This window comes from Lycium ferocissimum, chromosome 7 (genome assembly GCF_029784015.1).
Source record: "Lycium ferocissimum isolate CSIRO_LF1 chromosome 7, AGI_CSIRO_Lferr_CH_V1, whole genome shotgun sequence".
In the NCBI taxonomy this organism is placed as follows: domain Eukaryota; kingdom Viridiplantae; phylum Streptophyta; class Magnoliopsida; order Solanales; family Solanaceae; genus Lycium; species Lycium ferocissimum.
This window is the reverse complement of record NC_081348.1, coordinates 19,125,636-19,141,364: the sequence shown is the minus strand read 5'-3', so window position 1 is coordinate 19,141,364 and position 15,729 is coordinate 19,125,636. Positions and strand designations below refer to the sequence as shown.

Below are 15,729 nucleotides of genomic sequence, written 5' to 3'. Positions count from 1 at the left end.
GGAACGTTAAAATTGAACCGTGTAAAAGAATTCGTATGTGATTTCACCATACATCGGAGTATTATGCTCCAATAACATCTGAAGGATGAATATAGAATTTATTGCAGTATCTGGCTGGCCTCGCACTTTGTGGTGCTGCCTTTAGGAGGAGATCCTGGACAAAATTTCTCTTTCTATGCAAGCGTAATAAGTGTTTTAATCATTGCCTAGCATTATCAGTAGGTTTAATATGGTAATACTGCAAAAATAGCCTTGTACATTGTTTGTATGTTAATATAATTGAAATGTTTACACATTGGTAACTGGAGAATATCTTAAGCCCAATGATTTCCTTGTAAACTACATTAATTTTACTGGTACCTTTGGTTAACTATTTCTAACATATTTACTTAGTAATTGAACTATTGTGCATGTGCCTTTGACATAAGAAGTTCGTGCAAAACTTTCTGTTATCATACAGTATATTTCATATTTAAGTGAAAAACATTTGATGTAGGCCCTAATTAATGTGTCTTATGTGTTCTTTGGATGTTGAGATGTCCACGGTTACTCGGTTAGTTTGTTGATTTAACCTGGCTAATAAATTTTTTGGTAGATGTAATCCAAGCTGATTAATGTCCGCAATCGCGAGAAGCCTGTCAGCAGAGATCAACTATTAAGCTTGATATAGATAGATCTCTTACTACTTAAAGTTTATTAAGAAGAAAGGTTGAAAATGTTCTTCATTTTCCATAATGCGGTTGGTCAGTTGATTTGCAGATAACACTTTGAACCTTTCTACCATTTGCAGGAAGTTGAGAGCTTGGGTAATGCAGCAAGTGTCACTGAAAGGATAAATTTGGCAATTTGGCACTCAAAGTTACAGAAGTATTGGAACTCCTCTCCTTACTATTTGGAAGAGGAAAGTGATGTTTTGAAGAGTAAGCATTCAACTTTTTGAAACTTATACTACTCCTTTTTTGAGGAAATGTCATACCACTTGTTTAGGAATGGATAAAGCCACTTATTGAGCTATCTGTAAATGATTGTCATTATCGTTTTGTCATGACCAAAACCTGGAGGGCCATGACTAGCCTGGCATCCTCAGAGCGAACTCCTAAGTTAGATTGTATTGTGTTATTTCACTTTTTGGTGTGAAAAAAGGAATATGTAAATGAGACGGAAATTCTATCAGAATTCGTGGATTCCTCTAAGAATAGAAGAGGGCTATACCTTTGTTTTTTTGCTCACTTGAACTGTAATTTCAGCACTAACCTTTGTGCTATTTATGAATGCAATTATCAACATTTATAAAAATAAAAATAAAAAGTAAACACACGGTCAATACACTATATTTCAACCTTATCCGATACTTATTTTATGCATGCTGCAATATTAGCAGATTGTCGTTTCAAGGAGTCATCATGGACAGTTCTTTCAGAGGATTTATTTTTTCTTTTTGACTATTCTTTTCTTACTATTCTCCTCGTAAGAATATATGAAGGTCCACAATGCAAATTAGGGAAGCTACGTAATTCTTGAAGGAAAAAGCATGAGGTTCATGTTTTATTTCAAGTACAGATTGGAAAACATTTTCTCGTTAGACTGGTCAATCTTTTCGCATTCTTTGAAAATTAATCTTTCTCCTTCTGCGTTATCAGATTCCCAATTTTCTTCCTCTGCTTGATTTGACATTTAATGTCTTGTTATTTTGTATCTGACAATCGGAGCTTTAGATTACTTCAATTATTTAGATGTTACTTGATAAAACCTCTGAAAGTTTCAGATTTCTGATCTTCGTACATGACAAATTATGCTTCTAGAAACGAAAGGAATGGATATACAAAGGTTCTCAGATAGGACCTCGGAGAGGGCCAAGTCAAAGCCACCATTGGCGCACTTCATAAGGATGGATCCTACCTATGTTCCTGCAGAACTAGCTAAAGGTTTTGTATTCGTTAATTCTTAAATTCTTTGGACGTGCTGCTTATTCAGGTCTCTGGAACCTATTTTTTTTTATTTGCTTAGTTAGATGTTTTTGTGATTGTAAATATTTCAGGTGGAAGAGGGGAGAAACATGCTGCAAAAAGAGTGCGTTGGAATGCAGAGTCAGGTAAAAGTACCATGATTTTATCTTTCTTTCTTGCTGTTTGGTCTTTGTTGTCTGCAAAATTTCTAGCTTGATAAATTGGTTTGTCCACCCTCCGGGCCTAATATTATGTCTCATTCTTGTGGATAATAATTTGGCCTTTGAGTTGGATCCTATTAAAGGTCATGGATTGGATGTTTGATGGTATAGGCCAAGGACAGTTATTGAAGAAATTTATCTTTGTGACACGAAGCACAAATACACTCCCTGTTCAAAGTTTGACTTAAAGCTTCGATATGGCCTCTTAACGTTGCTATGGAATCTTTGGAGTGGGTCTTTTTGTTCTTTCTTATCTATCCAATAGTATATCAAAACCTGTTAGATTTTCCTTTCTATACAACAACTACGCCTCATTCGCAATGGTTAGGATAATTGCCTTCCTTTCTATTTCATATATGGACATTTTATAGGTCTTCTGAAGTGTTGACTGTTGAGTTGCAAATCATGACATACCATGCATAAAATCTTTACACTCTGGTAATAGAATCACGATTTATAGCAAAGCTCTTTGAATGCTAACCTAGTTCAGAACCTCTAGCAAATCATCATGAGCACATTACCTGACAGACATTGGCTGTGTACAAAATGTACTTGGAGACACCCAAATAATGGTCATTTGCAACTATCTGCCTGAAAGAAGTTGAAATGCCAAGAAAGAAGCCAGACAATAAAAAGAAAAAGAAGATAAAACAAAAAGGAGACTAATCCTTTTCTTCTTCAACTTTATTTTATATCTTTTCTACTTGAAAGATTTCTTAAAGTGAGATACATTGGTTCTATACATCCCAAGAAGTTCATGATATGGTGAGGTCGCTCTATTAATGAGCATTGACAAACTTATCCTATTGCTGGGGCAAGAGATCGGTACAACTTTTTACTTTGAAAATTTGTCAATAGACATATTCTCGGTGTCATTGTACATTGACAATTTTGTGAAATGATTGTAGAACATTAGCTATTTACGTCACCCTACACAAAAGAAAGCTCTTCTCCACCTGGGATATATTTCATTAAGTGGGTATGTGCCTGTGTGGTGGAAAAGCCTTTCCTAATCGTAGGAAAAAATGAAAAAGAGAAATAGCATTAGGTTTCTTAAAAAATGAAAAACCGAACCAAACTGACAACACCCAAACCGATGGATATATATTATATTTGGTTTGATAATTAAAAAACAGACTAAATTGGTTTGGTTTTGGTTTTAACTAAAAACCGACCCATGAACACCCCTATTTGTAAGTCATGTGAGTTTTTTGAATTTGGACTACAATTACCTAAAGAAGTTTACAAGAGCTGACATCACATTGAAAAGAAATGTAGAGCTTTTCTCTCTTTTGCCTTTCGTTTGCTGTAATTTATCAAGCTCATGAAATTGTTTTTTGGTGACAGACAATAAAAAATTGGATCTTCTTGAGAAGCTTGATCAAAAGTCTAAGGTTAAACCTCTACTTTTACAGAGAATGTTTCTTTTGAGGTGTTGTAGTAAAAAAGAATAGCTCGTCTACTGCAATGTTTATCTTTTGATTGTTATGTTTCTTTTCACTGCAAACTGCTTAGGACGAGGGTGAAAAGAAAAAGGATGGTGAAGACGAGGAGGAAGAACAAGAGGAGAAGAAGAATTTAGCGATGATGGAGACTACAATCAGGTATGTGGGAAAACCTTCTGCTTCCCTACCTTGACAGCCATATTTAAGGAACTTGAATCAGAATGTTTTGTGCTCCTCTAGATTGAATTATACATGCATTGCTTGTCAATTGTTTGTATGCCTAGATCAACATCATTAAATGGCATTCTCTATAAAGAAGTGTATATCAACTGAGCTCATGTATATTGAAACTCTTGAACAATGGTACAGAATCTTTATGATTACGATGACGACGAAGACGACTACAACATGAATGAAGATAATAATGGTTTGATCTAATTTGCAGTTTCTTTTCTTCTTTTATTTGACGCAGCAATATTCATTACTTCTTATTGCCCTTTTGCAATGCTTATGAATTGACGCTAAGCAACCTGTGTTGCAGATGAAGCCATGTATTGAAGGTTGCTTGGTGGAATGGTTTTTGCTTGCCTTTGGAAATTTTTTACAGAGACGGAATTCTTTAATTAATGTTATTGGACTTCTAGAAAGCTTAGCTCACCCAAAGGCATTGTAAATTAGCAACACTATTTAATAGTGGAAAATCAAGAAAGAATATTTTCTTGGTGCGTCTCGGAAGAGGTTCGCTTTGGATTATTAACAGATCAACAAACTAGCGATCTATGTATATGTTTAGGCCGAAAATGCACCTGGACCTTCAGTTTCGACCATGGCCATGGTTTGCCTAGATGGTCTTTTTGATCATCTTCTTCCCTGTTCTTTAATGCAGGAACTCCGTCCCTTTTTTGTTGTGTTTGTGTGGTGATGTTGGTTCAGGTGTTCCTGCTTTTTTGAAGTTACCCTTGAATCAGATTTATGCTCATATCTGATGGAAATTGGTTTATGCAGTTATACTTTCTCTCCTTTTTATGTAGGGAAAAGGGCCTGATTTACCCCTTTACTTTGGGAAAAGGTTCATATTTACCCCCGTTATACTATCAGCCCATTTATACCCCTACCGTTACAATAGTTGAAACATTTGCCCCTATTTTTAACCCCCTGTCCACCGTGGCCAATGACTTTTTAAATAAAGGGAAAAGGGCCTGATTTACCCCTCTACTTTGAAAAAAGGTTCATATTTACCCCCCGTTATACTATCAGTCTACTTATACCCCTACCGTTATAGGGTCATATTTAACCCCCCCCTGTTCTTGTCTCTTCAATTTCTATCTTACTGCTGGTAAGTTCATTTTTTAGTTGCTAATTTTTCATAGCCAAAGATGGGATCTTTTTTATGGAATGATTTCTGGGGGTGTTCTTTTTTTCCTTTGTTAATACTTGAATTTTGAAATTATTTTAGTTGATTCCCTCACTAGACCAAAAATCTTAGAGTTGGAATCAAAATCAGAACAAATAGAATATTGTCATCACTTGATCGCAGATAGGCACACAGAACTCCTTTCTTAGCACTGTCATCTTCGCTTACATGTTCTATTGTTTTCAGGTAGCTTGCAGATTACAGGTACTTGGACACAGAAAAGGCATTTTAGACAATATATTCATAACTGACTATACAAAATAGAGAACCAAACAGGCTTAAACCTGATGAAACAAAATTCTCATCCACGGCTTCCAACACGTTAAATAAGCATCATTATTATATATTTCGAAAACTAAAAAAAAACAATGGTCTCAGATATTACCTGTTGTTGGTGCAGTGAAGTGGGGCGTCGAGTCTCGAATCTACACCCGAACACGACGAGCGATTCGAACCTCAGATCGAAACGAACAAAAATCTCAGAACCAAAACCCAGAAATTCTTCTATGAGAAAAATGTTAAAGAACAAAGTAGCATCAAATTTAGAGTCTGCTACAGACCCAAAAGCAATTTTTTCTTTTTTCTTTTTCTCCCAGGTATAATGAAAAGTGTAAATATTTAAGGAGGGGTTCAAGCCGCCGACCGGAACTCTCTAAAATAGAATCAAGAAACCCCTTTTTATAGGAAAATTTTTAGGGTTTTTAGGTTTGATTTGGGCGGGATTTTGAGCTAGGGTTTTCAAAAACCAGTCAAAGAAAAACAAAAAGATCCGTTCAACACTGAATCTCGAAAGTATTTTTTTGGACAGATCGTAACGTGTTTTGACTTGAGTAATACACGAAAATGGCTCGACCACTCTGGTCTTTGAAGACTAACGTGTGATTTGAAACCCAAATGGAGAATCTGTCCCTGTCGATGACAAACGTACGCCAGTAGGCAGAGGTGGAGACAAAATTTGAGTGAAGATGGAAAGGCACGACTGTGCACAGTTAAAGGCGGCTGTATTATCACCAAAAATGGTGAAGAGAGTGAGAGAGAGAGCAGAGGAAAGAGGGAGAGCTGTGCGGCGTCGTGAAAGGGATTAGGTTTGTTTTTTGTTTTCAACTGATTAAAACAAATGGGCCGGACGGGTCAAAGGCGGGTCTGGGCTGGACAGGTGAAAGGTTTCGTGGGCTGATCGGGTTAAAGGGTAGTGGGCTGGTCGGGTGTAGGGTATTTGGGTTGGGCTGGACCGAACTATTAAGAGATGTTGGCTGGTCCAATTAATTAAAGTGTGGGCTGGTAGAGTTGAAGAATATTGTATTTGTATTTTGGGCCATTAATTTGGCTGAAAAATATTGGTCCTTTCTCCTTTATTTTAATTATCCTTGGGTTTCTAATTTAACAACTAGTATAATATATATTATGTGAAATTAATATGTGCAAAATAAAGACTTGATAAAGTATAATTATTTTAACGAGCACAAAATCCGAAAATAAAATGACGATGAACCATTTTGAAATTCGTGATAAAGTAATGCTAGTAACGTTGATAGTAAAATAGTGAAAATTAATAATGGTGAAGATAAAGTGTTTGGCTCGTCAATAAATTTAGAAGCTCCAGGAAATAAATTAAAATAAAGGAGGGGCAAAATTGGGTGTCAACATTATATATGAATGGACAAAAACTAAATGAAGAAAAATAAAAGTCATTTGTCATACCTTTTGCATGTTTGATATCACTGTGTAGTTGCTGCCCCATCCTAATCCCAAATCAGCTATCAATAATTTCAAAAAACATGTCCAAGTGTTCTTATTCTCATATTCCACTATAGCCCAAGCAATAGGTAACATCTGATTATTAGCATCTTTAGCAATAACAGCCAGTAGTTGTCCTTTGGTTATTCCCTTTAAGAAACAACCATCTAAACTAATATATTTTCTACAGCCACCTAAAAACCATTTTTTCAAAGCATCTAAGAAAATATAAAAACTTTCAAACACCAGCCTACCACTTTCACCAGAGTCATCAACCTTAACAACACAAGTACTCCCAGGATTAGGCCTTAACATTTCATCCCTATAGTCAAATATTATTTCAAACCCTAACACATGATCACCCATGATTTCTTGGATTACTTTAGCTCTAGCTCTCCTAGCAATGGTTTTTCTAATATGTATGTTAAGTTCTTCCCTAATCAACTGCTGAAACTTGAAAAACCTAATGTTTGGTTGTTCAATAATTCAATTCTTGTAATGCTTAGACAAGTACTTAGCATTGCACATGTATTTTCTGGTAGTCTTGATACAACTATGTTTAAGATTGTAGGTTTTGATCATGAAATCGTTAGTCTTCTTGTCAAGACTTGCATATAGCAGCCATGGGCAGCCATCGCTATACCTACCCTAACCTTTTTGGGCTCATTGACAAATTTCTCTAACTGCACACCCCTTTGAAGTGCATATTTTGTAACAGCATCCGTAAACTCATTCACATCCTCAAAAACCATTCCCAACTCCCACATCACTTTTTCAACAGTTTTGTCAAAAAATATCCTTCTCCAAGCCCTCTTTGACCCTGACTCATCATCTGTATCTGATTCAACACTATATGCATCAGAACTGACATACACTGGCTCATTCCTAGCAAACTTATCTTTTAAGCTTGTATCAGGAGTAGCAGTTTCATCAAAGCCCAGAATTGGACCAACTTCACCAACAGGAATTTCTCCAGGATCATTTGGTATTATTTCTCTTCTTTTCCTCCTCGGGTATGACCTCCTTTCAGCCCTCAAATTTATGCATCACTTTCATGTTTAGCAACATGTTCATTAAATAGTTCAGCTTGGTCAGACTCAAAACTATCATCAGTGGATTGGTTAAATTCAAGAATAGGAAATTCACTACTTAATGGGTCATCAGGAGCAGCAGTTTCAGTAGCTGCTGGTTGAGATGTTGCAGCTACTGGTTCAGCAGGTGCAACAGTTTCAGTAGCTGCTGGTTCTTTATTAAAAGCAGACCCATCCCCTTCTTGAATACCCCCATTCCTTTCTTTTTTAAAAGCAACAAAAGATTCCTCTTTGGGCCTAGTGTATTCCAACAAAGAAATGAGACCATCTATATTATCTAAATTATCAACCATGTGAAAAACATAGATTTCAATAGCATCCCTATTTTCAAAACTTTGTCAAAGTTCCAAAATGTCCCTATCATTTTGGATTTCTGCAACAGTGTCACTATTAGGTATCCTAACACAAAATGAGCAACTTATAGTATATCCTAGTTCTTTAATATAGTCCCTTAGTTCAAAAAAGAACATCCTATCCATATCAACATTCAAAAACTCTGTTATTTGTCCACCCTCATACTTTGGTTCCCCACTACTGACATTCAAAACCCCCCATGATACCATCTCAATGTTACCAATACAAACCCGCTCATACCTAAAATTACAATTCAATAATAGTACAAACAATCAGTACCACACATGCAGAAACAATAGATGGCCAACAACAATCAGCACCCCATACACACATCAAATAACAACAATTAAATTTAGACATATGACAATAAAAGGCCAAATAGTGTATAAAATCAGATTTTGGGGTGAAAATGAATTGGACACACCTACAATAACAATACTACACAACATAAGATTACACACCTCTTAACCCTGATTTAAACTAGAAAAAAATCATAGTTTTTCCACAAACCCTAGAAATCCAGACGACAATGTCACAAATCCTATATAATATAGAAAAAAATAAACTTTACTTGTACAATAGTGACAAAGAACACGACTAACTTGGTATTTTTTAGTTCACTAATAGTTCGACAAAACCTTGAAGATAAATCGATGATTTCGGGTCAAAATTCACCACAATGTTGCAACCTAAACTTAGTTTAAGTGTGATTCAAAGTGATTTGCAGAATAAAATGGTATGATTTTAGTGATTAAACATCTGATTTAGGTAGAAATCGAGTGGGAGGTGAGAGCTTTTTGGATTTGAAATTTTGGAAAAGAAAAGATTGTAACTTTTTATGAGCATGTGCACGCACTCAAACGAGTTTGGGTGACTTTGTCCATTCGAAAGCATAAATAATAAATAAAAAATAAGTCCAGGAGGGTCATAGGATCCCCGCAAAGTTTAGTTGTATTATGACAATTTTGGCCATAGTTCAAGATTATACAATCGCTTTCTTTGAGAAAAAATTGACAAAATCATATATTGAAAATGATGATTTCGTAAGTGTTAAATTTTAGTGTCAAAATCAGTTTTTGTTTTCAATTGTTTTTTAATTGCATCTAATAACATGTACTTGTGCAAATACTTCCTACTAACATTTTGGATGTTCTTCTGAAATATGACAAAGAAGCCGCTGTTATATTTGACAAGCTCATCTAGTTAAACGAATTGCACAACAATATAGTCCAAGTTAATATGCACGAGTAAGATCAATGAATTTCATTCAACACTATCCAAGATGCACATTACACATTCAAAACTAAACTTCAATTTAGTCACACTAAACATTCTTAATATACCTTCAAACTAAAATACAAACACAATAATGAGCTTCATTTTGTCATCACTGGAAATGCAAATCCAATAATTAACGCACATCCAAAATGTAGTATGTTACGTTAAGCATGTCAACAGTCAGACATGTACACAAACTTGAGAGTTTTGGATGCTATGTTGTAACTGCAAAAACTTACACAACCTAAGTCACAACATGGCATCAAAATCATAGCCAAAAGAACATTAAACTACACATAATGTACTATCATTAAGCAGTAATTACATCCCAAAATAACAAAAAAAGCAACACCAAACTAAAGGATGGATATTCCTTTCCTCTTTTTTGCTCTTAATTTATCAAGTCTTTGTCGCTTGGCTTCTCAAGCTGATTACCAGTCACTGCAGCCTTTCCCTTCCATGTGAGCTTTAATGGTGAGTAAGGAAGATCTGTGGGTTCACTAACACCTGTGTCATCCCCTACAAAGTTGATTATTCTTGTCCCGGAAGACATTTGAACTTTCTGCCTAGGCTGAAACCTAGTTTATGCTTCTGATATAACAGGCCTTAGTACTAGGTCAGGATCATGTTCAAAGGATGGATATTCAAAATCTGGAAAAGCATTGAGCACAAAGTCTTGACTAGACTGGGACACTTGAGGTGCAGATGATTGAACATCTTCTTGGGTCTGCATGACTTCATCTTCACTATTTTCATCAAGTAGAATTCTCTTTCTCGTAGATGCAGGCTGCCTTCTTTTTTATGACTGCCCTACCTTAAAACAGTTTTTGGCTTTAGATGGAGCTGTAGAACTTTGCTTAGTTTTCCTTGCTTTTACTGGCTGAAAATAGAAGTAATTATAGTTAGAATCTGGAAAATGTAAATTAAATGTACTTAAAAGTAAAAATTACCTTTTTGCACCCCCTTGCATTGTGGTCGGGTTCTCCACAAATCCCACAAGTCATAATTCTTCATTTCCTGGACAAACTCCACTTAGGGCTGGGCATAAATACCGAAAATCGAAAAATCGAACCGAACTGAACCGAAACTTCAACAAATCGAACCGAACCGAACTAGTTTGGTTCGGTGTTTGGTGTCCATCGTCAAAAAATCGAAACCGAAATAGCCGAATCGAAGTTTGATAAAATCGAACCGAAAAACCGAATGTGCACTGAAATTTAATACATTACCCAAAAAAAAAAATTATCCAGGCCCATTAAGTTTAAAGTAAAAAAAATCCAATTGTAATAAGTCCTCTTTTGCATTTATATCCCTAATTTTGCACTTCAATTGAAAAAATCAAATATCCTTAACAAAGAAAGGTAACTAGGATGTCTCTTTAGGATTAATGTATGTCCTTTATGTGTTTTCTTAATTATTCTTACGGTATGTATACAACGCCTAGTAATCCTATGTCATGATTATAGTTTTATGTCCTTGTGTATCCTGTTTGTTTGATTTTGATTTCAATTTATCAGTTTTATACTTTATTGCTTTTGAGAATATGAATTAGTGTCAATGGAATCGCTTCTAATATTATATTAAAAAAACCGAATTGAAAAAATCGAAACCGAACCAAATCGAACTTTAAAAAACCGAAACCGAAAGAACCGAACCGAACTAGTTTGGTTCGGTGTTTGGTGTCCACCTTCAAAAAACCGAACCCGAAATAGCCAAACCGAAGTTTGATAAAACCGAACCGAAAAACCGAACGCCCACCCATAACTCCACTCACATTGCCTCTTACTACCTTCATTTTTTTGCCTATTTCTCTTGATTCTAGGCCTGCCTGCTAAAGTCACCATATCAGGTGGATCCATTGCATCAGCTGGACCAACTATCCAGAATTTCTTACTAGGAACTGGTTGTATCTTATGGTGATATGCTTCTTTGGTGTACCGCCAGTGTATCTCCCTTACAGGGTCTTCTTCAAATACTGTATTGCCTTTATTGCATGAGCCTACATGTGCATATTCTCATCTCCAACTTCACAATGTGCTTGTCTTGCCCTTCTGAAACTTCAAAACCATCATCACCATTTGTTTCCACTACACAAACTTGAGCAATTTTGAGGAATTCATAATACAGTTCTAAGCAGTTAGGACTGTACTTTTGTCTCCATGAACTTGCTTTCTCTTTATGTTTTCTTAAATGATTCATTACTTTCACCCTTATAGTTTCAAGCATCTTAATTATTAGCTTGTATCTGGCATCCAAAATCCACTTGTTGAAGGACTCAGTGATATTGTTAGTAACTGATGGATTCTTGCAAACAGTGTTAAAATAGGACCTACACCAACTCTAGGAAGGATACTTCAACAGTGACTTAACAATAGCTTCACTCAACTGGCCCATACACATCAATTGGTCTTTAAACTCTTCTGGATAAGTTGACCATAAAGCCCACCAAAACAGCTTCTTCATCTCCAAGGATCTTCCATTTTTTTGCCTAATTTCCTTCAACATATTTGTCACAATACCTTCTCTTAGCTTGGGGAGGCACATTTTTAATGGCATCAATTAATCCCTGCATTAGAATATGTACAAAATTGAAGTCAACTAATTATAGAATTTAACTGCAGAATTGAAGTCAACTAATCAACTTACTTAATGTAGTAACTGTAGAATAACAATGCATAAATAAGTAAACTGATTACCTAAGTTAAGTCAACTAAACAACTTACTTAATATACTAACTGCAGAAATTAAGTCAAATAAGTAAACTAATTACCAAGTCAACTAATAAACTAATCAACTTACTTATCTTAGTTAAGTAGAATAATTACAGAATTTAAGACAAGGACCTAACTAAAAAAAAACTAAGGACAGAATTAATACAAAGCAAAGACAAGAAAGGTACCTTCTGCATGTCTGAGATAAATGTAACTCCTTCTCCCATATTCAGCTCTAATGAACCCTTTCCATAAACCAGGTCCAACTCCTCTTTGTTTCTTTATCAACAACTGCCCATGCTAGAGGATAGAAATAGTTCTAGCTGTCTTGCCCAGGAGCCACTCACAGTTGGCCTTTTGCTTTCCCTTTCAAGAAAGTGCCATCAAGTCCAATAAATGGCCTCAAACCATCTTTGTATCCCATCTTTAGGGCTTGGAAACAAATCTACATTCTAAGAATTTTTCTTTCGCCTCAAAGTAGTGCCTCCTTGAATAAGTTAATAACCACATCAGATCTAGGATTACTATCCCTCAAAGATTTGGTATAACCCTCCAACTTGTTGTAATCATCATTGGAACTGCCTTCAAGCTTCCCCGAGATCATTCTCTTTGCCCTTTTACACTTACAATGAGTAGCATTAAGGTTAAAGGCAGCTTGCAAATCAGTCCCCATCTCTCTCACTTTGTACTTAGGATCATTTTGCAACTTTCTCTTGAAGTAGTATGCAATGGTTAAATAATCAACCCTACTGTTATCAAAATTATCATTGCAATCATGTTTTGTGTTTTATGTCTGCACTCTACAGCCTTCCCTGCCTTTGTCCTTGGATACTAGACAAATAAATTGGCAGCCCTATTCACACCTATATCTCAACCTATTGTTGTCGCTCTTCAAAAGTACTAACTCTTTCTTATTAACCATTGTATACAAGTTCAAAAAATTCCTAGCTAATCAGCTATTTATACAGCAAATGGCTGTCTTATAACTTCTTTTGCTCTTTTGAAAAGATCAAAGGTTTTCTCTTGTTTTGAGAAGTTGTCATTCGCTGTCTCAGATTTTTGTGTTAGTGGCGTTAAAATAGATTACACTCTGGGACAAGATCCCAATTGCAGCTAATGATAGGAAGTTTGGCATGTGGATTAGCTATCTTTTCTATTTCAAATGGAAGAAAATGGCTTTTTAACCCGTCTATTAGGTGTAATCTGCATCACAGAAATCGTAACTTCATACCTTTTCTAGTTATGGTAAAGAGCAAATTCAGTGACTGAAGAGTGGCTTCATTTGGGTTACCAATATATCTCAATCTGAGCTTGTTTAGCGTGATCATCAAATTGAAGGCAATAAATGTTTGATTGCATTCTAGAGTTGCTAGACTGGCATGTGTAATTGGAGCACTCATACTATTGTACAGTCTTTTGAGCAACTCTTGGTGCTTTTACATTAATGGAAATTACTTATCCAAAAGCAATTATTATAGACCTAATAGGAAGGTACTTACTGATTGTTCCCTTCTCCATTTACTTTTCAGTTGAGAGTTCTGTGGATCACTTTGAGTATTTCTTAAACTGTGTAGGACAAAAACTGATCGAACTTTTCTACTTTTTAAAAAAATTATTGGACGTTTCTACATTTAAAAAAATGATTGAACGTTTCTAGTAGTCTAGATCTTAGTGGAAGCTAGTTTTTTGTTTCTTCAGAATACAACATAGCATCTCAGCGTTAGTTGAGTTAAATATGTCACATGTATTCCTCTATACCTAAGGAATACCTTAACAGTGAGGAACTACCCAGTGACCAAGCTCTACCAATAAGCTTTTGTGGTTAACCCTTCTGTTCAATATATTTTGACATTTTACTATGTTTCTCAGGAAGAATGTGATGATTTGAGAGAGAAGGTGAAAGTGGGCCTGCTTAAAAAGCTTACAATTGTAAGTTTTTTTTTTTTTTTTTTTTTTTTTTTGCTTGCAGTTTGACATAACTATCATGTTGAAACTTAGTCTAGATATTATTGTATGACTGAAAGCTGTACTATGTTTAACTACCGTTTTCCAGCATAAATACCCCCAAATAAATGACTTGTCCAAAAAGCGATTTCTCTGTCCACACTGCCTAGTGCAAGTTCTGGTTTCCCTCTAGGACAACCCAATTTCTCTTTTGTTATATAGTGTTAAAGCTTGTAATATGGATTTCGAGCGGGAGCTAGATTCTCCAATCTCACCTCTTCAGGCAGTGCTTTTATAGTTCCCTTTTAAATAGATGGAGAGCCTTCTCAATTCCTTTTTATTCTCCTCACTTCTAGGCATGGATATATTCCCTGATCCATGGGAGAGTTTTCAGTGATGGGTTGTGGTGAGACTCAAAATGGAAAAAAAAAAAAAAAAAAAAAAAAAAAAAAAAAAAACTTGCTCTGACACCATTTTGAATTGTGTGTGTAACCTCTACTAAATGTTTAAGATATAGTCTTCTACATTTCTGAAAAGACATAAGATCAATCATCAAGTTTTACAGTTATAGATTCAGCTGAACTCCAATTCCGTTTAGTACTACCACAAAACTTAATCTCCCATTTTTTTTTAATTATTATTATTATTATTATTATTATTTTTTTTTTTATGATGGTAACATAAAACTTAATCTCCTATTTGACAGGTGGAGCTTGAACAGAAGGCTAAAATCCTTCATGAGGACATCACAAAGCATGTATGGTTTCAATCTTACTAAGTTACTTGTAAATTTGGATAATTTATTTCTTTAGGAACTCTCTATAAATGTATACTCCACTGGCATGAGAATACAGAATATTGTCGTGCAACATGGATCAAATGTTGTAAAATGATTTCAGTTCCATTTCAGTAACATGAAACAATCAATATATTTGTGGAACATCTAAATATCTAATGATACCTTTATTATGATTGGTTCTTCTCCTTCCCTTCTAATGTCAGAGGATTGCTCGAGAGCTGGAATTGATGGAGACAAAGATTGATCGGGCAAATGAGAAAGGATGGAGACAGGAATATCCTTTTTTCCTTCTTCTTTTTGGGTGACTAATAGCCTGTTTGGCCTAGCTTCTCCAGGGCCGAAAGTTTTTTTTTTTTCTCTAATGTTAAGGTGTTTGGCCAAGCTTTTAGGAGAAGAAAAAGGATGGAGAAAGTAGCTTCTCCCTAGAATATCGAAAAGCATTTTTTTCCTTCTAATTTTTTGCACAAAAGTGCTTTTCAAATTGTGACTAACTTTTTGAAAAGCACATTTCAAAAATAAGTTGATTTTAAGTTTGGACTAACTGCTAAAAATTAATGGTATTTGACAAAACACAAACCTCCCAAAAGATTTAGAAGTAAGCGCATGACTTTTACGATTTTTTTTTCTCTTTTGTATCTATCCTTCATGCATAAATAAGTTCCCTAATTTTGTCTTTTATAGTAAGGTCTCGTTCATCTGGTCCATTTCGCAAAGAAAGGAAAGTGTTCCTTAACCCCTTTTGCTTTAATATTTTACGGTTTTCCAGCTTTTTTGGCAACCTATGTAAAT

At 35.3% G+C, this 15,729-nt stretch overlaps 1 protein-coding gene across 1 annotated transcript; it reads left to right on the top strand.

Moving 5' to 3' along the window:
• Positions 1-586: 586 nt before the first annotated feature.
• On the top strand, positions 587-4,591 carry LOC132063631 (DNA-directed RNA polymerase III subunit RPC7-like). The gene is given in 9 exon segments (XM_059456282.1): positions 587-708; positions 791-920; positions 1,803-1,925; positions 2,039-2,092; positions 3,515-3,561; positions 3,683-3,731; positions 3,734-3,771; positions 3,982-4,039; positions 4,154-4,591. Coding segments are annotated over 7 exon segments (375 nt in total). The 5' UTR covers positions 587-708; positions 791-920; positions 1,803-1,813; the 3' UTR covers positions 4,171-4,591.
• The last annotated feature ends 11,138 nt before the right edge of the window (positions 4,592-15,729 follow it).